The 26306-nt window shown below is 44.0% G+C and overlaps 1 protein-coding gene across 1 annotated transcript in view; it reads right to left on the bottom strand.

Moving 5' to 3' along the window:
• Positions 1-1004: 1004 nt before the first annotated feature.
• SPICE1 (spindle and centriole associated protein 1) overlaps positions 1005-26306 on the bottom strand; it is a 37087-nt gene continuing 11785 nt past the window's right edge. The window contains exons 6-17 of the mRNA XM_055002165.1: positions 26011-26111; positions 24257-24399; positions 23936-24070; positions 21694-21962; positions 18973-19104; positions 17818-17968; positions 16958-17182; positions 13433-13830; positions 9159-9345; positions 8858-8960; positions 4184-4271; positions 1005-2670 (exon numbers count right to left, since the gene is read on the bottom strand). Of these exons, the coding sequence (XP_054858140.1) occupies positions 2617-2670; positions 4184-4271; positions 8858-8960; positions 9159-9345; positions 13433-13830; positions 16958-17182; positions 17818-17968; positions 18973-19104; positions 21694-21962; positions 23936-24070; positions 24257-24399; positions 26011-26111 (1986 nt within the window). The 3' untranslated portion in view covers positions 1005-2616. The remainder of the gene's footprint in view (positions 2671-4183; positions 4272-8857; positions 8961-9158; positions 9346-13432; positions 13831-16957; positions 17183-17817; positions 17969-18972; positions 19105-21693; positions 21963-23935; positions 24071-24256; positions 24400-26010; positions 26112-26306) is intronic.

Below are 26306 nucleotides of genomic sequence, written 5' to 3'. Positions count from 1 at the left end.
GCCCTCTCCATCTTCTTTACTCCACCCGAAAGATATAAGAAGAGAAAATGATACATAAACGGGACTACGCAATCATACTCACCTGCTCTTCGCTCCCCGCGAATGAGATAAGGGAGAGGGACGGCGTTGCCCAGCAGTGTTTTCTCACTTTCTTTCTGGATAATAGTTTTCTAGGATTCGTGCAGCATCTCCAGTATTTTGGACTATATTTAAATAAAATGAGTTGGTTGTTACCACTTCAAAGATTTTGAGCCTTTTACACTGAGAGATGAAATTAAGGCCGTACGGTCTATGTTTATTATATTGTACATGTATTAAAGATCTTGAATTGTTTTTTGACTACATTCATACAACACATTGATAAATTGATATTTTTGTATTGAAGAAATCATAATTGTGAGAGTTTAATTGTACTAATACTATATTGTTCATGTTCAAGTGGATGTAATTCCCGGGAACTGTATATGTGGTGCTATTGATTTGTTTCTTTGGGAACGCCTCTCTAGTGGGTATTATTATTATTATCCCCATAACAACAATCACCCTGTGAGATGGGTGGGGCTGAGAGAGCTGTGACTGACCCAAGGTCACCCAGCTGGCTTCAAGCGGAGGAGTGGGGAATCAAACCTGGCTCTCCAGATTAGAATCCCACTGCTCTTAACCACTACACCAAACTGGCTCTCAATGATTTTGACACAGGAAACTGGCCAAAGATGATTTCCTTCCACCAACACAAGCAGCTCAGATGTGGGCTGAAGCTATATTAGTGGCTCTTATAGTTTTAAACACAAATGTTGGGAAGGGGAAAGGTCAGGTTGCATCCACCTCAACTAAACCTGTGCAGAATCAGCTCAGCTTCATAGTTACTGATGTCTCCCAAGGGACTGGCCGTTCTATACTTGCAGATGTTCCTAGTGCCTTTAGGCGACCCATACGTCTGAAACTAAACATTTGCTCCCCAATTTGTAACAAGATGGTAAAAGAATAAAATCAGATACACACTGTTACATCAGAGCAAACTGGGCTGCTCATTTATAGTTTATTTGTATTACTATCAAAAGATACAACCCCAACAATATTGTAATAAAGGACAAATCAGTTTCATACTGCCTCAATGCCATTTAAACGAAGAGATGCCGTACTAAAGCCATCCTGCCTTCTAGTAGAAGATTCTCTCCTTGGAAAAGCGCGCAGCAAGTGCATTCTGTTCTGGCCACCTACTTTGCTCGATCTTTGCCCAGATGCTGAAAGGAGGCTGGAATAATGCCAACGTATCCCTCTATCTGCCTGGCAAGTTTATACCCTGACCTTCCAGTTCATACGCTGCTCCCACAAATTAGAATGTTCTTATGTACAATACAGAACACGCTTCCATTAACTTGAGGGAACAGGATGAAGGAACTGGAGGTTTCCTGACTCCATCTTAATGGGAAACGTGGGCCAAAATTAAAAGGGGAAATCTCATGCAGAGACAGGCTCTGAAGATGGAAGGCGAGGCCAGTCTGGAAAACGGAGGCCAGCTCTCCCACTCGAGATATATTTGGTGTGCCTGAAGTTCCAAGGTGAATGGGCAGCAGAACATCCCCCAAAGTAGCCAGTCCTTTAAAACAGGGCAAATCAAAAGACTGCGGTAGGTATGATGAAGTACTGCTGAACCAGACCCAGAAAAAAGTCACACCTTCCATTCCAAGGCTCTGCCCGGAGTGGAAGAAGGTCACTTCCACAATCCCACTGTTGTCCCAGCATCAGCCCCGTCCCCCTAAAATCAGCTTGCTTTCCAGTGACACTACCATTAAAATCATGTAAAACTACTGGCTTTGATCCACTGGAAATGTCAACTGACGGATTTCTGCCTGTGCAGTACAACTACTTTGTTTCCCTTCTACTGAGGCCCAAAATGCACCCCCCCCCCAATGCTGTTCCGGGGGGACAGGAAACACCCAGGAAGAGAAGAGAGCGAGTTGGAAGTCTGCAGTGAGATGGGAGAAACAGGCAAAAATCCCCCTTCCCTGGAAATCCTCCACTGGATCCAGCCCATTAACTGCACACAGTTTCAACTGTAAATGTCACCATTTTGTGTTCCTCTGGATATGACTGAGATGAGCCTCCAAGAACAATGGGGAACTTTTCTAGAAGCTGTTCTCTTTGGTATACAGCTCAAAAGAGGTATCACTTTGGTATCAAGGCCAAAGTTTAAAAAAATCTGCCACCTACATGGGTGGTTGCTGCCTGCAAGTACAACAGATCAGAGAAGATGGCACATGGCAAGCCGTCTCTGTGAGCAGTGCCATTAACACCAGTTGGGTCAACTTCAACGGGACAAGCTTGCAGTGGGGAGCTGTGCTCATCCTGCTACACTTCTTAGTAGATCCCAATGCTGTCAATAGCAAATAGTGAATTGGGGCAAAAACATCCAAGACTTCAGTCCCTGTTCAATGGAGATATGGACACAAACTCCAACTGTGAAGCTCATAACAGAGATGTGGAGGGACCCTGGCACACGGGTGGCATTGACTAATAGACATTTTCCACATTCTAGCCCAAAGGGTTAGAGAAGGGTACAGGAATACCATAAAAACCAATTGAATGCCGAAATTCATCCGATTGGGCATGGTGCTACCCAGTGTGCATTGATAAGGCAAACCAGCCTTCTTCTCTCTGCTGTTCTGCCTATGGGGATGAAAAGAAAGATGGCAGGATCAGAGACTGCTTCTTATTGTCCAACTCAGGCTTTTCAACAATCAAGTAAATCACCTTGCCAGTGCTGCTGATTGTACCAAATGGACCAGTTATTGTGAGGGAGCCTTGAAGAACTGGATTCACTGAAGGCGTAGAAGTCACCATCTCAGTCTCAAGAAAAGGCAAAGCCAAGATCGAATGCTTGTGAAAGGTCATTATACTGTGCCTTAAAAGTTGTATATGTCTGTACCAGTTCTTATAACTGCTCAAGTGTAGAAAGATCATTTATCTGTACCACTTGTCCTTTTTGTGTATGATTACATTTCTTGTGAATACTCTTTGGTAGTTTTACTCTGATGTAAATTACCTTTATTATTCCATGGTGTTATCTGATATTACATATTCCACATATGAATGGTTATTATTCTGCCTTTCACAAGTACTGTGTCTTGGCTTTGCCTTTGCATCTCTTTTTTTCCCCTTTGGTTTTTACCAACCTCAGTCCTCTCTCTTAAGAGGTGAGCACCACTGGCTTGTCCCTTCATGGCTGTTACAAGGACAAAAGCAAAAAGGAAAGAGGGATGCATTCTCCTTCCAGGGACTCAAAAGCAGGACAGGGAAGGCGAGGAGGCAGACACTTAGTCACGAGAGGCATTTCAAAACCTGATGGAACAGGAAAAAAGAATCCGTGGGACAAGGTTACTCCCTGGATATATTCAGGTAAGTAGCCGTGTTGGTCTGCAGTAGACCAGCAGGATTTGAGGCCAGTGGCACCTTAGAGACAAGTAAGATTTTCACGATATAACCTTTTGAGTCAAAGCTTCCTTTCTTCCTGGATATAAACTCTACAGACAAAACACAACCATGTAGGAAAGAAACGCACCTGTGGGCGTCTACATATGACTATTGTATATATTGATTTTTTTCCATTCCATTTACACATGGACTTAATTCAGATGTCACAAACAAACAGGAGTTTACTCACAACAGACACAAACCTAGCTGTTGAACTCACGCACTCCCTTGCTTATGCCTGCTATTGCTTGTACAGCATGCTGGATTTAAAGGCCAGGATCTGTGAACTGGCTCCAATTTGTTGCAGTGTCTGGATGCAGGCATTTAAACTGAGGCTTATGTCTTTTCTAGCAACCGAGATTCTCTACCCCACTAAGGAGGAGGGAGCAAACGAGACAAGCCAGGTTTACGCCCATTGCAAACAAACTTCTACTTATTTCTGATTGTAGCCAGGGTGGATACGCCTCGAGAAAACTGCAGTAGGGTTCCCTGCCCATTTTTTCCAAGCTCTTTGGACAACACTTTCTGGTTCCGGTCAGTAGCTTGCTGACCCTGATGACAGAGAGAGTGCCTGCAGTGTGAACACACCACAAAGCACCAGGACTCCACCAACAGAGAACAGCTCCAGTTTTGTTCTTCTCCTGTATGTGCAACCGGATGAAGAAACATCTGCTGCAGGAGGAAACACCTTTCTTCATAGACAACTTACCTGTCGCCTGTGAGTCTCAGCTATCAATGGTGCGTTTCCTAGTGTAGCACTTTGTGGTAAACTCCTCTGGCTGGATGCACCTGAACATCTGTAGCCACATATGGTAGGAAGGAAAGAAAGGAAGAATTTGATCTTTTCTTGCAAATCCCCTTTCTATTCAACAGTTGGAGGAGAGAAGGTGGGCCAGGCCAATTGTAACCTGATCCAAAGATATAGACAGCTAGCCTTAGAACCACAGGGCCAGATATACAAGAGTAACACAGTAACAGCATGCAGACTCAACCTTAGTTACAGGAACTTAAAGGACCCACAGCAGAGTGAGAGAACACTTGCTTTGCACGCTGATTACCCATGATTCAGCCTCTGTTATTGCCAGGTAAATTATTATTATTGTTGTTTATTTATAGTCTGCCTTTCTCACTGAGATTCAAGGCAGATTATATACTGCAAGTGAATACAATATAATCAATAGCTAGGACATTCATAAAGCAAAATACTACATGATCAACAGTTATGACATGCAATGAAAATAGATACAATAGGGTGTGGCACCTGCAAAATTTGAAAAACTAGCAAAAAGCTGAACACACAAATGAAACCTTTCTGAATTTAAAGCAAAGTAATTAACAAGACATCTTTAGCAATGTTGCATTACCCAGTAGGAACTACATCAGCGCACAGTACAGAATAGCCTAGTCTATAGTCCTTATCCCTTACTAAAGTATCTCTTTGAGCTATTACTTATGACACAGTTCTAGAATCTGAGTAGAAAGCCCTCTTGCCTAATTTGCGGGAAACCAGGAGAACGGGAGCTTTCCGGACCGCTGGGAGGGGCTTTCCGGACCACAAGGGAGGGGCTACCACAGAGAAAGCGCATGTACAGACAGTTGTTGATTTAGCCCAGCTGCAGGGTGATAGCTGCAGAAGGCCCCGTCTAGACAAGCAAAGCTGCCTTGCAGGAACCCAGGGCGAGAGGCAGTTTCACAGAGGATACTAAGCCATGAAGGGCTTTGGATGTGATAGTCATGGCCTTGAATTGTGCCCGGAAACTGAGGGGAAACCAATGGAGTAAGTACAGAATGAAAGTGATAACCAAACAGCACAAAACAGCTAAAAGAGAAAAAAAATTAGTTAAAAGCCCGGTTTTTCAGCTGTTTTGAGCTGGTTTCTAAAGAGGCGTCAGGCAAGTCCCAAGGGGAGGGAAAGCATTCCACAGGCAAGGTGCCACCACTGAGAAAGACCCGTCTCTGCTCTCCACCCACCTCATCTCTGCTGGTGGAGGAAACAAGGAGCATGACTTAACTTGGGTCTTAACTTGGCATGTTGGACAACATGAGGGAAGGCTGTCCAAGACAGTGTAGAACTTTAATAAGAACCAGAGCTCTGAGTTGTGACCAGAAACAGATAGGCAGCCAATGAAGATCTTTCAGCACAGGGATGATATACCTGTATGCAGCCCCCCCCTGCCCCCGCAATGCCTGTATCCAAGCCACCCATCAATGACCTGGCTGCAGCATTCTGGACTAATTGAGGTTTCTAGACAGTTCTGAAAGGCAACCCCAAGTAGAGAGCACTACAGTAATCCAACCTGGGTGCAATAACAACATGGATCACCGTGACCAGATCGCACTCCCTCATCTGTCTCATGGTGAGTCTGAGGTGCTTTATAATGTATCACAATTTATTATTTTTGCAGGCACCTATCACCGGAAAGATGAAGAAGATCTGGCCACAGATCATAGCCTTCCAGAAAGAATCTGACAAGATTTCACATTACTTTTTAAAATCATAAGCTCCTCTAGACAGGGACCTGCCTCTGAAAACCACTGCAGGGATAGCCACCCCAAACCTCCTACTCTGGGTGCTGATAATAGCCACTCCAACAGTCAGGCTTGGCAGGACCCGCTGCCCTTTCGCTTTGTGAGCTTGAAAGCTTTACCTTCAGCATTCCAATATCTGGGTCCATTCTGGGGAGAACCCAAGCCCAAGTCATGAATTTCAGGCTCAGCTTAAGTAAAATTATATTTATTAGCATTAAGGAGTGTCACAAAGCATAAAAGGCAACTGACATAAAACAAGAAAACCTTACTGTTGCTATCTAAAAATTCACCTATCTAAAAACTTAAGAACGTGCTACCTTAAAGCGTCCCTGATTGACATCCATTTGTTGTTCATCTTACCCATCTGGTAGAATGCTTAGATGGTCTGGCATGGGGACATGCCGAGGTGGAGAAAATAGTGACGGAGTTTCTTGGGGTAAGCTGAGAAGCCCTCTTTTCTAGAACTAAGTGCATCACCTGACACTCAAAGAGCCAATCAGGACCAAGCTGTTTATTAGCATTACAGCTGTGAGAACATCCAGGGAGGACAGACAGAGGCTCTCTGAGACAGTCTTCCAAGATCAAATCACTGGGGAACTGAGAGACTGTTTGCAGGTGTTGTTGATCAGCTTAGCCAGCACATGTTAAGCTTGGCCAGAATCTGCAGCCACTCACAACACTAAATCAAAGTCCAGCCATTCTTACTAGAATCCTGGCCTTAATTGGCAGCTTCCATGCAACCACCACAGAACTACATAATTATTATTAGCTGGACTCATTGCGGACCTACTTCGGGGCCCAATGCAAGGGTGCTAATGTTGAGGTCTGAAGTCCTACATGACTTGGGATCCAGGTACTAGAAGGACCACCTCCACTTGCAGGAACCTTCTCATGAGTTGAGGTCTCTCCTGTTGCTCAGCTGTGTCTTTGATGACTGAAGTGAGATTGGCAGGGACTCCAAAGCAGGGACTCTCAGCAATGGCACCCAGCCTGAGAAATTTTGGGAACTTCTCCTCGCCTCCTTGATTGTTTTCATTCTGGAAGGCCTTTGATGGTTTCAGACTTTAACTTTTGGGGTTTTAGGCTGAGCTGATTTCATGATGCAGTTTTTATGCCTGGTATTTTATTATAACAACAACATTTGATTTATATACCGCCCTTCAGGACAATGGTTTACAAAGAGCGGTTTACAAAGTATGTTATTATTATCCCCACAATAAACACCCTGTGAGGTGGGTGGGGCTACGAGAGCTCCTAGAAGCTGTGACTGACCCAAGGTCACCCAGCTGGCTTCAAGTGGAGGACTGGGGAATCAATCCTAGTTCTCCAGATTAGAATCCCACACTCTTAACCACTACACCAAACTGGCTGTCAGTCCTTGGCAAGTAAATCCCCAAGTTCTCCACATCAATCACACAGGTGATTTGGTTGAAGTAAACTTTATTAGAGATCCATCAGGTTCAAGGTTCTCAGAAAGTGAAATTGGCAGAAGTGATGTGTTAAGGGACAGCATGGTTAGATATAGAGAAAGGTCCCATCCCCAGGTTAGAAGCCCGTTGAAATTCTGGGGCGAACGCCAGAGACAAAAAGTATCAGAGTTTAGACTACGATAGGCAACAATAGCAAGTTGGGATGGAAATCATCCCTCTTCTCATAGAAGACACCATTCAGCCTAGCTGCATCTGGCCTCAAGGCCATTGGCTGCAGAAGTGAAAGTGTTTAACTTCAAAGGAGAGATAACACACTGAACTTCCAAATGACAGGCATTGAAAAGTACTCAGAACTCTTCATAGGGTCAGAGGATGAATAGGTTGCCCATAACATACTCATGGCAGGTACTGCAGGCAGGCATACAAACATACATGACACTGGCTCTTATTGGTCATATTCTGCTGATGACTGTTTGGGCTAGATTTGATTTATTTTTAAAATTTCTATATTGTTATTAGCTGTCTTTAGTGTTTAAGAATATATAAAAGAATAATGTGATGTAACTTTTAAAAACTGTTTAGTTATCCTGCCCTTCCTCCAAGCAGCTCTGAGTAGCATATAGCGCTGCTCTCCTCACCTTTATTGTCTCTCCACAACGACTCTGTGAAGTAGGCTAGGCTGAGAATGACTGTCCCAAGGTCGTCCACTGAACTTCATGCCAAGTGGGAACTAGAACCAGGGTCTCCCAATCCTGGATCAGCATTCTAATCACCAGGGCTTTTTTCCAGCTGGAACGCGGTGGAACGGAGTTCCAGCACCTCTTGAAAATGGTCACATGGCTGGTGGCCCCACCCCCTGATCTCCAGACAGAGGGGAGTTTAGATTGCCCTCCGCGCAGACTCCCCTCTGTCTGGAGATCAGGGGGTGGGGCCACCAGCCATGTGACCATTTTTGCCTAGGGCGATTTAAACTTTTAAAAACTCCCCCCTTGTTCCAGCTGGCCTAAAGTGACGTCATTGCGCGGTCCTGAGTTCCACCACTGAGTTCCACCACCTCTTTTCCCAGAAAAAAATGTCCTGCTAATCACTATACCACACTGGCTCGAAATTAAAAATAAAAAGTCATCATCTAATTAAAAGGCCTACGAACAGCTCCCCACCCCACCCATTTTCAGCCTGCCTCAATAAAGCTGTTAATATATGTAAGTTTTTGCTATATTATTGGCAAAATTAGTAAGCAGCTCATATTACTAGGAGGCAAACAAGCATGGGAATCTTTGACTTATTCAGGACTTTCAAATGAAAAAAATCTGCCTGCCATCTTGGGGTGGCCACCTTCTTTTCAAACAGCCTAAAGAGTTACAATCATACAAAACTTGTAAATGAAGGCTATGAATTAAATGTCCTACGCGACTGGCCTTTACCTTCTTGTGTTGGTGCCACTGGTGGCAGAAGGAGAATCTTCTTTGGAACTGTCCAGAGTTTCTGCCACCGGAACAGACACCTCGATTTTTCTCCTTCCAGTTTCTTAAAAACAAGCAAACAAGGGGCATCTAAGTGTGGGGGTGACGAAAAGACATCGCAAAATGTTTTGAAAATTCTAAATATTGCAGAATCTTTACAAGCTGAACAACTGCTGCGTGAAGACAGCCATCATCAACAAAATGTCATTAGGTTGTCAACTGGTAATAGTGAGATGCACTTCTTTCAGTATTGGGTACGTACTGCTCAAGTTAACAGGAGGCGAAGGAATCGGTGAAATGGGTGGAGAGACAGACATGGCTAGTTTCTGCTGACTGATCAGCTGCAGCAGCCTGCTGCGTGCTTCGGCGCTTTGGTGGTTCAGCTCTGCTATTCGCTCGTCCAGGCTCTTTGGTGGCTCTTTCAAGCTGCTGACAGCTTGGTTGGTTTCCTAAGTGAGCATTCAAGAGTATGATGGGAGACATGTTTTAAATCGGTCAGTCTGCACTTACTTGCTTTAGCTGGCAGATGGAATGTAGCACTAAATTATCTCTCACGGTCCACAAAACATTCAATAAAGCAATACGGAATTATCCCCAAAATGGAAAAACAGGTAATAAGTTCAGACGGCAAGATGGAATTAGTTGCTGGTTGAAGTGGGGAGGGGAAAGATTTGGCTAAAGTGCACTCCACAAGTTTGAGAGCAGCTTACTGAATTCTTTGATTAGTGATGTGGGCAGCGAGTTGTAAGAATACTCATTAAATTCAACAGATGATACAAAGCTGAGAGGCAATAGCCAGTAATACAAAAATAGTATCAGAAAAACATGCAGCTAAATATAGGTTGGTGGGTTGGAGAAGCAGGGGAAAAGGGGAGGGAAAGCAGAAATAGTGTTGAAAATGGGATACAGGGAGAAATGAAATGTGCCCCCCCCAAGCCCTCCATTACTTATTCATCCCACAATCTAGATGATTTACTCCATCAGTCAATCTGCTTGAAGAGGTAGGCAATGTAGCCAAACCTGGGGGGGGGAAAAACACTGTGGAAAATTTGCTCCACTTTTTTTTGCCCATGCCTTTAAGGCCTCCTTTGGCCAGCTTACATTCAGTCAAAAATTGTAATTATTCGGTGAAGTAAGAGCAAGTTCAGAGAACCTTATTTGGCACAGCGTGCCTTCTCTGCAAAACGGCTTCCACAAATAAAAATAATGGCCACTCTTAAGCCCCGTGTGAAGAGGGTAGCCTGGTTCTCTGTAGCAGAGAGAGTGATTTGGAGAAGGAGCTCCTGAGGGGAAAGAAAGAATAAGGGGGAAGGGGGGAGACTGGCCAACGAGTTTATTTTTAGAATGGGGGGGTCCAGTTTGTTGTGTAATGCCACAGTAGTAGTATTTATTGCATAATTACGCAATAAATTAAAATAACACTTCAAAATTAATCCATTGCGTGCTTTAAAAAATGGGAAAAAATTGTCTGGCCCTCAAATGTTGCCTTTAAAGAAAGGGGCCATTTTATCTTTAATATCACACAGGTGGGCTGTTTCTACAAACAATAAGAAAAAAATAACAGCATTGATTTATAGTTGGTCTAATGACCATTACAATAAAATACATACATACATACAAACAGCGTTGATTCCCCCCACATAGCTAGGTCATCTGATGAAGTGAGCTCTAACTCAGGAAAGCTTACACCCAAATCAATCTTGGTGGTCTTTAAGCTGCCACTGGATTCTTTTTTGATGAGGGAGCTCATGTACTGTAGTAATTTCATGTTTTGGAAGGGAAAGAAATGATAAAATCCAAAAGCCTCCAGCCTAAAAGGAGAGTTAAGGCTCTTACAAATTCCCTCATCATCTGAACAAGGAAATTGTTAGAGCTGCAGCCAACATCCACACCATGTGAGCAGTACAGACACTGCACAGTAGGGACATTTCATGCTCATGTACAACTTGGGCTCCACGCAGTAACACTTGTTCTTCTTTTTTTAATTCCCAGTTGTCTCTCTCTCTGCAGGTTTGTATTTATTTGCTTCACTTATATTCTGCTTTTCTTTGTGAAATTTGGCAGATTTAGGTTTAGGATGCAATAATTAATGAGGTTCAGTGGTATATACAATTAAGTATTGGTTACATGTCAGTATTAATAACGCAGGATTTCCATGTGAAAGAATGGATGAAGCAGCCATCTGAATTTGGGGGTGGGGAGAGGAAGCCCAAGAGAAAAAGGAAGCATTTCATTTTTTTTTGAAGCACGAGTGAATCTTTAAGGGCCCTACTCTGCCTTTACATGTTGCGCTCAATATTCTGCTGTCCTTGCGCATCCAGCATTGACTGGATATGCAAATATGATGGAATATTCACAAGCATTCCAACAACTCAAGAGTATATACAGTGACAAAACATTTCCTGTACAGGAAAAGTGGTCCATCTGCCTGCGAGCAGAACCCCACAGTGACCCCACAGACAGGCAAGCTTTGTGAAACAGGCCACGGACTGGGAAGAGGTCCTAGAAGATAGGATATTAAGGGGAACCCAGAGAGAACATTAACAGTGAAATCTGAAGTAGAGTTACTCCCGTCTAAGCCCACTGATTTCAACGGGCTTAGACTGGAGTAATTCTGCTTTAGATGGTTGTTGGGGGTTTTCCGGGCTGTATTGCCGTGGTCTTGGCATTGTAGTTCCTGACGTTTCGCCAGCAGCTGTGGCTGGCATCTTCAGAGGTGTAGCACCAAAAGACAGAGATCTCTCAGTGTCACAGTGTGGAAAAGATGTAGGTCATTTGTATCTACTCAGGAGGGGTGGGGTTGAGCTGAGTCATTCTGTAAGAGTTTCCCAGGGTGTGGAATGCTAATGGCGGGAGGCTTCATTGTATCCTGAGGAGGTTCTTTTGCATATGGATTGGTGCTTGATGTGCTAATCTTCTCTGCAGGGCTATTGTCGGGTGTGGAGTGTTTTGTTGGCCTGGTGTTTTTCAGAACTGGAGCCCATGCTCTGTTCATTCTTAAGGTTTCTTCTTTCCTGTTGAAGTTTTGCTTATGCTTGTGAATTTCAATGGCTTCCCTGTGCAGTCTGACAAAGTAGTTGGAAGTGTTGTCCAGTATTTTGGTGCCCTGGAATAAGATACTGTGCCCTGTTTGAGTTAGGCTATGTTCAGCCACTGCTGATTTTTCAGGCTGTCCAAGTCTGCAGTGTCTTTCATGTTCTTTTATTCTTGTCTGGATGCTACGCTTTGTGGTCCCGATGTAAACTTGTCCACAGCTGCAGGGTATACGGTATACTCCTGCAGAGGTGAGGGGGTCTCTGCTGTCTTTTGCTGATCGTAGCATCTGTTGTATTTTTCGGGTGGGTCTGAATACTGCTTGAAGGTTATGCTTTTTCATAAGCTTTCCCATCTGATCAGTAATTCCTTTGATATATGGCAAAAACACTTTTCCTGTAGGTGACTGTTTTTCCTTGGTTGTTTGATTCATCCTGGGTTTGATTGCTCTTCGGATTTCATTTCTGGAGTAGCCATTTGCCTGAAGCATAAGCAAATTTGCCACAAGCATAAGCAAAACTTCAACAGGAAAGAAGAAACCTTAAGAATGAACAGAGCATGGGCTCCAGTTCTGAAAAACACCAGGCCAACAAAACACTCCACACCCGACAATAGCCCTGCAGAGAAGATTAGCACATCAAGCACCAATCCATATGCAAAAGAACCTCCTCAGGATACAATGAAGCCTCCCGCCATTAGCATTCCACACCCTGGGAAACTCTTACAGAATGACTCAGCTCAACCCCACCCCTCCTGAGTAGATACAAATGACCTACATCTTTTCCACACTGTGACACTGAGAGATCTCTGTTTTTTGGTGCTACACCTCTGAAGATGCCAGCCACAGCTGCTGGCGAAACGTCAGGAACTACAATGCCAAGACCACGGCAATACAGCCCGGAAAACCCCCAACAACCATCGTTCTCCGGCCGTGAAAGCCTTCGACAATACAATTCTGCTTTAGATTTCACTGTATGTGTGTCTGCATTAGGGGTCAGTTTAACTGTTTAATTTGAGCCAGAGGGTCAATTCTTTGGCTCCACATGAAAGAAAAGGGAAATGAGCATGTCCCTGACTAATTGGCAAAGGATAATTTCTCTTACAAAAAGGACATACATACAAAAGGCACAAAGGCACAAAAAGGACATACAAAAAGGCACAAACACAGCAAAGGCAAGAAATACAACCCCAAGCACTTGTTTTTATAACAACAACCACATTCGATTTATATATCACCCTTCAGGACAACTTTACCCCGACTCACAGCAGTTTACAAAGTGTGTTATTATCCTCACAACAATCACCCTTTGAGGTAGGTGGGGCTGAGAGAGCTGCGACTGTCCCAAGGTCACCCAGCTGGCTTCAAGAAGGGAAGTGGGGGTGGTGAATCAAACTCAGTTCTCCAGATTAGAGTCCTGCCACTCTTAACCACTACACCAAACTGGCTGAGTTTGTAGAGGAATGTATGCAGTCAGATGCACCACCATGCATGTACATCCTTACCTGCTCTTCCTTGCCTGAGGTGTTCTGTGTTGGGCTTGGCTGCTCCAATCTATCCCCTGCCTCTTGATGAGACTGCTGGAATTTGCTCAGCTGAGCTCTGATCACAGAGTTCTGGAATGTGAGCTCAGCTATCTGCCCCTGGAGGTCTTCATCCTGCACACACATCCTGGGTGGGCCAGGATTTAGTCTCTCTGCAAAGCCACCCAAACCTGGTCTTGCCACTGCAGAGAAGGCGCTTTTGACTGGCTGGCCATCAGGCTGTAGAAAGCTCTGTGGGGCTCCAGTTGCAATGGGAAATCTGCCTCTCTGGGGGAAGAGAGCACCATCCTGCAGCATTATTGGTGCTTTGCCTGGGACAGAAGACCTGTCTTCTTGGGCTGACTGTCTCCCAGTGGATTCTGTGGGAAAGACAAGAGAGGCAGGAAGCACTTAAATCTAGTCATCTTTAATTTTTAAAATTAATATTTGTATAACAGATTACCAAGTATAGTACTAACAAAACTGTATAGTAGAAGCATAGAAAAAGATTTTCATTCTATGATACAATGATCTGAATAGGACTGCCAGGTCCCCTGGAGCTCAAACTGGGAGACTGGGGGTGGTGGTGCACCTCTGGAGTACTCACCTCACAAGCCTGCACTCCTTAACACTTCCTTGTCGCTCGGGGGCCCTAGACTGGAGGGCCAATTTTTTTGTTTCAAACAGCCCCACGCAGGGGCCTTGAACTTCCTCGGCACGTGGAGAATGATGCCATTCCTGGAGTGACACGGAAGTGGAGCAGGAGCGTGCTGCAGGGCTCCCGGGCCCATTCCCTGCGCCTTTCCCCCTGCCAGCCGGGTGGGGGGTGGGGGGCAGAGGCTGGAACTTTTTGCATTGCAGGAACTTTTCCTTGAAAATAGTGTTAATAACATTTAATAGAGGCTGAGCAATTATTGGTGCAAAAGCGCCATCAAATTCTGTATTCAAGCCATCTAATACAGGAGCTTTTCTCTTCTTCGAGTTCTTAACAGCTACATTAATCTCAGTTACATTTATTGGGGGAGTCCATTAAGTTTCTATCACTTTCAGAGATTCGTTTTCGTTTTCTCAGCCATGTCGGACGCTCCTCTCGCTGGCTCGAGAGGAAGCGGCCGAGCACCCTGTCCGGGCGGCTGATCTGCGAAGATTAGCCCCCAAAACTCCCAGTGAGGGAGGCTGGGTCCGGGACACTGCGGGAAGAGCCCCCCGGAATCAATGCAGGGGGTTAATTGCCCGTTTGTCCCTACGGAGGCCGGCGGACGTGCGCGGCGCCTCGAGTGCTGCCAGGCCATGAGAAACGGCAAAGAGCAGAACTAGGCGAGAGCCTACAAGCAAGCGAATTCCTTCTGTTATTACAAGCGCACGTGAAGGAGAGGTGAGATCTGAAGCTAAGAAGGCTCACTCTTCCCCTTTGCTGAGTTCCAAAATTTGGTTGGCGCCCCCCCCCCCCAAATGGCAACAAAAAAACAAAGTCCTGCCCTTGGCAAGTCAGTTTCGGCTGCCTTAAAGGGAGAATCGCTGGAGGAAATAATACGGAGGGCGGTTGGTGAAGCTATAAAACCCTTTGTTGACAAGCTGAATGAAACAGATCAAAGGGTGGGCTTAATTGAGAGCGAAGTGAAAACCATCAAGGAAGCAGCGGGGGGGGGCAGAGAAGTCTGCTCGGGAAAGTGCGTCACTCGTGAAGGCTACGAATGAAGAGCTTAAACTGGTGGAGAATCAGTTGATCGGGCTACAAGTGGAACGAACACAGACAATTTTGCGCCTCCAGAATGTGAAAGAGGAGGAAAACGAGGATTTATGGGGTCTTGTCTCGGAACTATTGGCGACACCCGCGAGGGCAACTAAAGAAGAAGTAAAAAGCGCCATTTTGGAAGCCCGTCGGGCTACTTCAAAATATGCAATGAAGCGTCAGTTGCCGCGCGAGATCATCATCAATTTTTCATCTAAGAGGATCCGGGACACTATCCTATACAATTCATACAATGCGGATTTGGACTTCTTGGGCAACAAAATTAAGATATTGAAAGACGCCCCATTTCTAGTTCGGAAGAGACGTTTTAAGTATAAAAAGTTCGCAGCTCTTCTGAGAGAACGGGGAATAAATTACAAATGGTTATTCCCGGAAGGAATCTGGTTCAGCCATAAAGATCAAGCCTTTAAGATATTATCAGAAGATCAACTAAGGGATTTTGAGGACAGGAACCCAGAATTCCAGTGCACCAAACAAGACGAAAAGGAGAAGTCTGAGGGGGAGGGGGAGGAAACGAGCACTGCGGCTGCAGTTGCTCAGAGAGAACTGCGTCCGGGACCCAGGAGGGGAAGAAAAATTTAACTTGAAATTAAATTGTAATTTGCATTTAGTAAGGTCAACCACTCCATCAATATAATATAAAGCTTTAACTTTTGAATAATGGCAGTATGAAGGAAAAACAGAAATGTAGTGTTTAGTGTTTGTAGGGCACCTTCCCCTTTTTTCCACCCCTCCCTCCCTTTTTTTTTTCCTCTCTTTTTTCCCATCCCTTGTGTTATTGTAGTCTTTTGTAGTCACTGTTTTGTAGGGTATGTATGTATGTAGTAGTTGTATGTTAGATATTGAAAAATAAAAAAGTTTATAAAAAAAAAAAAGTTTCTATCACTTTCAGATAATTTTGGTATATCTAACACTGAAAAAAAAACCCTTAACTCCTCATCCTCTTTGGGGTTCTGAGATATATACAAAGATTTTAAAAAGTGATGGTCTTGGCAATGGCCCGCAAGAAGCCAAGTCATTGCAGCTCGACCCCAGTGACAGCAACTGTCGGCATTCTCCCCAATCCTGCTCTGAAGGGGAACTGCAAAAGAGGCAGTTGTGTACCTGCCTGGATACAGCCAGTCAGGACTCCGACACTTGGCTCCAACATCCAGCTCTAACAGCCCTTCTAGGGTTTTGTCGTCTTTCTTTAGTCTCGGGCACGACCCTCAGATGACAACTGGTACTAAACTCTCCTTGTTTGTTTATAAAAGGAAGAATTATTTTTGTTTTCCTTTTTACTCTCTTGCTTTGCATATAAGCTGCTTGGATTTGTAGGCTATGTAACTTGATGTTTGTCTTAAATTTTAGAGGCTGCTAATTTAGAATGCTATCAGTTGTTGAAATAAATAGAAGTTTCTTTTATTGCTCTAAGCATTGTAGGTATTTTGTTTGATATATTAAAAAAGTAAAGTAGTGCCAACCTGCTACAAACACCATCACAGACGCTTGCTTGCTGGTTAAGTAGCATGACTAGTTAGGCCAAAAAACCTGCACTGTGCATCAAAATGGGAAACAACCACAATCTTCCAATTACAGCCACCCAACTGACTTGAGGACTACACAGGATGTTAGAACAGCAACATAGGAGGGCTTTCCCAAAATATATTTATTTAGACTAGAGAATTTATATATTTGTTTCCTCCCAGAGAGTCAGGCTGATGAAGGTTCGTGAAGAGCCAGGAGTCATCATGCCATCCAAGCAACTTTCTTACCATCCTGAAAAGGAAGTGGCGCCTGACTGTTCTTCTGCTGTGGCGGAGTTAACAAGACCACCGGCTGAATGACAGGAGCTGATAAATTCTGGCCAACTCCTGCACTGTTTGGAGGACTTGGTAACACTGGGCCTTTACTGGGAAGGTCTCTTTGTGAATGTTCAGACATCCTTTCACCACTGAAGATATCTGTTGTTAGTCCAACATAATTTAAAAAAGGTTTTCCTGGAAAAAGACAAGGATAAAACAATGTGTTATAATCATGAACACACTGAATTCCAAATGCCATTTAAATAACTGGGTCAGCTCTTATAGATCTACGGCTGGGAAGAGGCAGTGGTGCTAACTTTCTAAGCACCCCCCGAGCTGCTTATTGTTTTGTATAAGGGAGTCCACAACCTCAAGAATAGTGTGTGGGGCGGGGGGAAATGATGATTTAGAGGACTGTAGTGGAAAGGTGAGAAATCCCTTTCACAAGCTGTCCCCATTCCCAATTCCATTACACCCAGCCAATTGCTTCTGACGGATTCATACATTTTGGCTGATCTTTGTTGACAGCCAAAATCTGCCATGTCTGTGCCTGTTCCTTCCTCAATAGGCAAAGAGAGATTCCTCATCACTGACATTAAGCACAGCAGAAGATCAGGGACAATGCCCAACCCAAGCTCCCCCACACTTGTTTTGCTATAGCAAGGATGCTGCATCGTGTGCCCCCCCCCATATCCTATGACCGACAGCTTTAAGACCCAAGCATTCCCAGAAACAAGTAAGTCAGCTGCTGCTAGCAGTCTGGAAATTTTAGAACTGCTAAATTAGGCTGATTCTCAACATTTTTCATGATCAGTGAAACAGACGCCTACCCTGAACAGCCTCTGGGCTCCGGACTGAAAGCCCTCCAGTTTCTCCTGGGCTTCTCATTCTGTTAGATTCTGAAGTTGGGAGCCCTTTAAGTGCACGAGTGAGTGAAGTCAACTGTTCATCCGTTACAAACATGTACTGCTGAAGCTTAGTCTAGAAAGAAAAGAAAGACAGAATTTGTTAGATTATAAAAGGCATATGAGCAGGATGAACTCCAATTACTTTGTCATGTCTGAGCCCCATCCATGCCATGGCTATCACTGACCTGTTGTTCTGAATCAATGTTCCTTGATGTCATATTGATAATGCCATGAATTAATGTTTCATGCTGTACCCTCATGCTATATGGCCAATGCCATAACTGTTTCTTTCACAGGCTTATTGCAGGTGCTTATCTAACGGACTGCAGAAACTTTCAGCGCTCATGACCTTGTATGCTACTCTCTCCCGTTCGTTGCTATGTCTTGCTTTCTCAGTGACTAAACTTGATAGTACAAATATGTGAGGCGTCCTCACACCAAGTTGGCGCCAAAAGTCCTGTTTATTGTTGGGAGGGGGGAAGGAGCAAACGTGTGTGTTAAGAGGAAGGATTTTTCCACATATCACTATTCCTGTCAATCTTGCTCTTACTGCTTAGATGCTTACCTTGCTTCTGAGTAATCCTATGGACAGATATATGGAAATGATTGGATTTCTGAATAAAAACCATTTAACCAAGTGCCTGGACTTCTTGTTGCAATGGTACAGGAATCTGTCTGCCATATCCTGTCATCCACAGCCTGACATATTTATTATTTTCACACATCTTAGAAAAGCAGTGATTTCTTAAAAAACCTAAACAGCAGTCCAATACATTTTTTCTCTGCCACGCTACTATGTAGGTGTATTGGATAGACTTTGTGGACTGTACGGTACCTCCAGAAAACCAAAATAAACGAACAAATGCTTTCCTACTCCATGGATGAGGTCTTGGGAATTCTGGAGTTGGAACTTGCGGATCTGAGTGGACTGTCAGATGTGCAGACGTCAGCACAATCCCTTTCTAACACCAGAGGGGCAGGTAAAGAAGGACTGTATTGTGTGGCAGCCATTCTCAGCCTAGCCTACCTTACAGGGTAGCATGGATTTCAGGATGCAAGCTTAACTATATGCAGTACCTGCAAAGCAAGATTCTCTTCTCTCACAAGGAGGATTTCAGCCGTTAGAGCATCAATGAGTGCTCGCTGTTCACTCACTTCTCCTTCGAGCTGCTGCCTGTTCAATGCTTCTTGACGCAGCCTCGCCTCGCTCTGAGTGTATGGATAACAGAAGGTGACTCTCAGCAAGATTGTATCATGAAACATAAATCAGAGTTTCATTTGAGGCCAGCTTTCAAAGACAGAGGTGGTAGTTTTCCTTCCCATGTTTCTGAAGCTATGGCCAGGGTGTCATGTCTGCCCCCACCTGACAAGTAGCACCCAGAATGGGGGACTCCTCGCCCCATTTTAGTGGATGGACAAGTACACCATGAAATAGAAGATACTTTGGACTCTAAAATAAAACAGAACAAGCTGTATTGCCTTGTACGCTGGAAATATTTTGCTGAATCCCACAGGGACTGGGTAGAAAGCTCGCATATGAATGTCCCAAGACTCATTTCTAAATTCCATAGACTCTACCCTGACAGGCCTAACCCATTGTGAAGACGGCACTCTTGAGGAGGGTAGTATGTCATGTCTGCCAGCATCCATGCCATTGTTGTGTTATATGCCATTACTGTGTTCTGCAAGCATCCATGCCATTGTTGTATTATACATTTTATGCTGAGAGTGATATAAGCATCCATGCCATCCTTGTGTTGTGCATCTTACACTACATCTTAAACTCATACTGATATAATACCAAAGTTCAATGCTGTATCTTATGCATTTTATATAAGTCACCTGAGGGTGTCTCAACTGCTAAATACTAATTTCCAGAGGAGCAAGTGGCCTCTTTATCTCTAAGAAATATGCACTTTCTCTTCAGAGTGGCCTTGAGCCAAAGCTGCAGCTGTGTACTGAAATGTATCTTTTCACAGGAGGGAATGATTCCACTCTGTACTTTGTCTAGACTAAACTGCTTTGTTCCCATGTAACTTTTAGGTTTTCGCACCTTAATGCAAAGGGGGTGGGAGAACGTCCCCCTATATCATTAGTCCTATTGTTTGACTAACTACTTCTGCCAACTTCTACCTATTAGTGCACACCTGAACTGAACAGATCACTGAATTAAGTTTCTTCAACCAATGCACCTGCCTGCTTGCTGTGAGGGACTTGGGGATCTAACTGCCAGGGACTGCCACCCTAGGACTGACACAGGGCCTCGAAATATCACAATACATACAGAGTAAAAGAGAATACTGGATTGTATGCAGCAGGCATCCGGCTGGCGGAAAAGGAAGGAAGAGGATCTCATCTAATTCTCCTCCTGACTGCAGCCTCTAGACCCACCCCAGGCCTTGCAGCTACACAAGTACCGTGACCTCTCAGATCAGCTTTATGTTGATCACAGGGAACTGCTGGGGGACAACTGGCCTCCACTGGCAGAATGCAGATGGCATCCAACCCATAAAAAGGAAGCATTTAGATACCTGTTATATATTCAGCAGCAATCTTCAATGTGTTACTCAGATTACATCATTTTAATTAACAGTTTTAAACAGAAACATGGCAGAAGTCAAGACTCTTTGCGTATTTCTGCCCTCATGCTATTCAGCAGGGTGTTCTTACAGTGTGTGAAACTGTGCATTACCTTTGTTTTTAACTGTAAACATTTATTAAAAGAATTGTCTCAGTCTGTGATCTCCAGATCAATGAACTCTGGCGAGCATCCCTGAAAAATCAGGCAAATCGCTAACGGAAGCAAAGATCATGGCATGCTTCTTTCTTCTTCAGGAACTTTAACAAAACAGAACCTAGGCACACATTTTCAGAGAATAAGACTGAGACCCACATAGCTGTGGGGCAGAAGACTGTCTTGCCTTTCAGCCTTATTAAGGGGGAAGAGGAAGGTAAACATGATCCTGCTCTAACAACAAATATAGTCGGTTAACTCCATAAGAAAATCAACTCATAACTAGGAGTGTACACCGGGGAAAAATTTGGGTTTCCCGCTTCGGGAATAACTCGAACCCCGAAGCGACAAGCTGCTTTGGTTTTCTTTACAGATCGGGTCCGATTCGGGCATTTTCCCCAAATCAGAAACCCGAAGCGCACACCTCTACTAATAACTGGAATGGCCATCTGTTGATACAGCCACTGCTCACAAGAATATGCAACCCAACGGATTCAAAATTCAGATGAGGAAAGGAAATTTGGGCACAGTAGCTAAAAATTCTACACAAACATTATGGCATGGAACAGAAAGGAGTGGAATTGACACAAACAGTAAGTAACCAAAGAACTTCTGTTAAGTTTCCATCCATAATGAAAGGGTTAATTAAGTCGCCACTTGCAATATTTAAAAAAAGAAGACCAATTCCGTTGATTGTGTGTTTCTGAATGATGGCACACAGAGTAAGGTATCATCCAGAGACTAGCAATAAATGCGTGGGAGGATGGAGGCATTCATCTAAAGTATACTGCTGGCCCCGACCATCCAAGGTTAGAAAAATAACACACTGCAAACTGGAATTTTGAACTGGAATTTTAGAGTATCTAAAAAGACAAGCCTATATCTCTAATCATTAACCTTCTGAAACTTATATTTTAAATCCTCCAAATTAAATGCTTGTCCCAATAGAAGACACCCCAAAATAAATTCAGCACTCAGGCATGATTGTCAAAGCTAAATTGAGGCTGCTTGAATACATTCTTATGGTAGCTACACACTACCAATATTTCACACTGTTTCCCCACCTCTTTCAAATAATGCATCACTCGACTCAGCGCATTCACCAACGAGTAAGTAAATCCAGAGAGCCCATGATGACCATTGGGTGCTTGCTGGACTTCTTGTCCTGTCCACAGCTCATATTCCTCCATTTGCTGCTCCACATCATGTATCATTTGGTTCAAAATATCAAGGTTGGACACACGGCCGCTTGGAGGGCTAAAGGCAGCTGCAGCAGCGCTCAAGTGACTCCTCTTCTGTCTGGTTGGCATCAGCACAGTTTGAGTTTTTTTCACTGGCAGGAGGAAGCATTTTTATTCTCATTAGCAGGGTACAAGTCAGCACTTTATTTATTTACAGTATCTGGAAAATGTGCATCCCACTTCTCCAGAAACTTGTTCCAGGTGGCTTACTACTAATGCACTAAACCAATTAAAAATATTAATTCAATGGTGTCAAAATACCGAACAGAATTGTCTATGTCTGAACTATTACAGGAGTGCTTTTTCTTCTATTACTTCTGAACTATAAGACATCAAGATTGTTAAGAACATTAAGAAGATTATTCCTGCAAAAATCTAAACTTAGCAACTAGGACCATCAGTGCCACTGCCAGAACGAGTAAGTTCTAACCACAACCAGCACCAGCGTGAGTTTAGCTGTGGACCTTTGAGAGTGTCACTGCTGAAGCCAAGTTCCTATGATGCAAACAGGCTGACCTTGAAGAAGCCATTCTGCAAAAACAAATCCGTTGCCACCACCAGCACTATGCCTTGGCTGAATGTGTGCCACCAGGACAGGCTACGAGATGAGGAATCAGCCTCACCTAGGCATTCCTGGAGTCAACACACAACCTTCCACTTGACAATCTTGCTCAAAAACAGCAGGTCGGATAATGACTTCTTTGAGGAACATCTAGCCACCAGAGGGGGAGGGGGGGAAGCACCTCTGCTTAGAAAATAAGCATGTCAGAAAGAAACACAGAAACATAGAGCTGGAAGGGTTCCCAAGAGTCATCTAGTCCAGCCCCCTGCATAATGCAGGAAATTCACAGCTACCTCCGCGCTACTGCCCAGTGACAGATGCTCCATGTGTGGAGGAAGGCAAAAACCCTCCAGGATCCCTGGCCAATTTTCATACTAAGTCATAGAATCAGCTCTGCTGACAGATGGCCATCTAGCTTCTGCTTGAAAACCTCCAAAGGTGGGTCCACCACATCTCAAGGAAGCCTGTTCCACTGAGGAACTGATCTAAACTGTCAGGACGTTCTTCCTAATGTTTAGCCAAAAACTCTTTTTGATTTAATTTTAACCCACTGGTACTAGTCCAACCCTCTGGGACAATAGAAAACAACTCCTCTCCATCCTATGTGTGATAGCCCTTCAAATACTTGAAGAGGACTATCATGTCACCTCCTCTCCAGGTTAAACATACCCAGATTCTTCAACTATCTTTGTTGCCCCTCCTTTTTCACATTCCAGCTTGTCAACATCCTTCTTAAACTGTGGTGCCCAAAACTGAACACAGGACTCCAAGTGGGGGTCTAACCAGGACAGAGTAAAGTGAGACCATCACTTTGCATCACGCTGCTGACTCACGTTCAGTGTATGATCCACTAAGACCCCTAGATCCTTTTCACATGTACTACTGCCAAGAAAAGTCTACCCCATCCTATAAATATGCCTTTAATTTTTTTCTACCTAAACACAGAACTTTACGTATACCTCTTTTTAAATTCATTTTGTTAAGTTTTAGCCGAGTTTTCCAGCCTGTTGAGATCACCTTGAATCTTGATTCTGTCTTCTACTATATTTGCAACCCCTCCCAATTTAGTATCATCTGCAAATCTGATGAGTATCCCTTCTATTCCTTCATCCAAGTCATTTATAAAGATGTTGAACAACACAAGGCCCGGGGTCACTCCTCTCCAAGAGGATGAAAAACTATTTACAAGGACTCTTTGAGTGCAATCAGTCAACCAGTTACAAATCCATCTAACAGTAGTAGGATCCAAACTACATTTTACCAACTTTTCAACAAGAATGTCATGTAGATCAAGAAGTCTAACCCTTCTTCCTGAGAGGTCACGTTTCTGCCTGGTAGCAATTTCAACTTGTGAACTCCAACTGGTAGCCCAGTATGATAAAGTTCAAATACTGGCTTACCAACTCAATTAGGCCTTAGCCATGCTTGAGAAAGACCTGGGAGAAGGCAGAGAAACTTTTAGATTAGCTGAGAGGGAAGAGAACCATTTTAAAAGTACACTACCTTTTGCTGAAATCTGCTTTTGCTTCTTTAGGTTGGCATTCAGGACTTGCTGCACAATGTATGTGATATCAGCAATCTGCTCTTCGTTCTCCAGTCTTGAATGGACTCTCTTCACTACATTGGTGGCATTAAGGGCTAAATGAGATAAAAAAGATGCAAGAGATTTCAGTTAGAAAGCTAAGGCACTCCAGCATGTCATGAGCGTGTGTGTGTGTTTTGCTTAGTTTAGCCATACTCTCAAAACCCATCCTTTCCCCTAGATCCACTAACCACTGCATAGTGTTTGGGGGTGCGGTGAGAATTAATGAAACTCAAGTGGACCTGCACAGTCCAGTGATGGAAGACCTGCTTCTGGAGTCGCAAGCATGCTTGCATCCTGTGATGAGGCGGTGTTTGCTTGTAGCTTAATAGCCTTTTCTTGGCAAACACCCACAGAGATCTTCTCTTTCGGAAGGCAAAGCACCCTATTTAAAAGTATAAAGATGCAAAGTGAATTTAGGAAGATTTGCTGTCAAGCATGGATATTCATTCCAAACACTTTTCAGTTCCCCAAATTCATACCTATACGCAAAAATATAATCAGGCAACAAATCTGTATTACAACAAGTTGAAGTTAATGGATAACTGCTCTGCCAAAAGTCACCCAAAATTTCAAAAAGCTCAGAGCAGCACTAAAAACTAGATGCAAAGTTATAACTTGCAGCTTAACATGCACTACTAAGCAATAAAATGGCCCAAACAATAAAAGCAACAATCTGTAAGACTACAAAATAAGCAGCAAAAGCAGCCACAAAAAAGTACAAAATAACACCTGAAGCCACCTCATACTGAACCAGACCGCTGGTATATTAAGGTCAGGACTGTCTACTCAGACTGGCAGTGGCTCTCCAGGGTCTCGGGGGGGGGGGGAGATTTTTCAAAACGCCTGCTACCTGGATCCTTCTAAATGGAGGTGCCGGGGACTGAGTCTGGGACCTTCTGTGTGCCAGGCTTTATCACTGAGCCGTGGCCCCTCACCAAACAATATATGCTAAAAGAGCCTTGCAGATTTGAACAAGTGAGGCAACACAAAGACTTCCCCAAGATCTCACATGCTGGAGAGCAAAATATGGGTGAAGAGGCTCCCTGAAGTATGTAGCAGCTGTTGGAAATCTGTCAGAGTACATACAACATCTTGAATTTGGCTTGGAATGAAAGGAAGCCAATGCAGCTGGGCTAAGCATTACAAATACCCTGTGTTATACACCAGTCAAGAGATCTATCAAAGGAACCTGGCACTGGTTGCAGCTTCCAAACCGTTTCTCTAGGCAGCCAACTGAAGATCTCCACTTGACCAGCCTGAATTAGAGTCCAAGAGGGAAGAGATCCAAGTGACTTTTTTCTGAAAACTGTGTTGCATGCTGCCCGTGACAATTCCCCAAAACTACTTTAGTCTATGACAGACTAAGCTGTAATGGCGCCACCACTCACAAGAAGGCCAATGGCCAAAACCACACCAATAAAATGGTGACAGATGGAAAAAAAATCTCTGTTGCTGTTACCATTATGGCACGGGTTCCACCATGACAGCAACTGTCTCTAGCAGTCTTCCTCCTGCAGTCCTTTGGCTGTCCTCCTGGCCACTTCATTTCCTAGAGCTCTTCATTAACCCAAAAGGAGCTTTCTTTGGGCCTCCCAACAAGAAGCACTAGTAGCGACGGCTGTTCTTGTTGGTCATCCAATTTTCTTAACAGTTAATCTGAAGGGGATTTAAATCTGAAGGGGATCTCCCAAGAGAGATCCTTGGTGCGAAGCCCACACACATCCAGATTTGACCGTCAAGGAAGCTGGATCTCTCATGTGAGCGCAACCTGCAGGGAAGTTCATAAGGAAGAGCGCACTCTCCCACAGATGCCCTGCACAGCACAACTTAGGAAGAGAACAATTTTACTGTAGTCGCATCATGGGGATTTACAGGAAATAATTCCCAGGCATTCAAGGAAACAACAGAAGAGCCGAATTAACAGATTATGTATTAAGCAACTGCTGACAAAGTATTTATAAAAGAGATAAAGGATGCAGAAAAACACACAGACCTGTTTATATCAGTACTGGATCTGGAGTTGAACGATACTTCCTGGACGTTCTCACCTTCTAGTGGGAAGTCTGAAGAACTTTCTCCTACTTCATTGAGAGCCTGCCAGAAAACAGACATAACATCTCAAATACCATACCGCAGGAGAGCAGTTTCAACTGTTGTTATTTACATTATCTCACTGAGATCCAAGATGAATTACATACTGCAAGTGAATACAATATAATCGATAACTAGGATATTCAATAACTAGGACATTCACAGCTAAAATACAATATGACCAGCAGTTGGGGCATT

This window comes from Eublepharis macularius, chromosome 18 (genome assembly GCF_028583425.1).
Source record: "Eublepharis macularius isolate TG4126 chromosome 18, MPM_Emac_v1.0, whole genome shotgun sequence".
NCBI classification, from domain to species: domain Eukaryota; kingdom Metazoa; phylum Chordata; class Lepidosauria; order Squamata; family Eublepharidae; genus Eublepharis; species Eublepharis macularius.
This window is presented reverse-complemented; position numbering and strand designations above follow the sequence as displayed.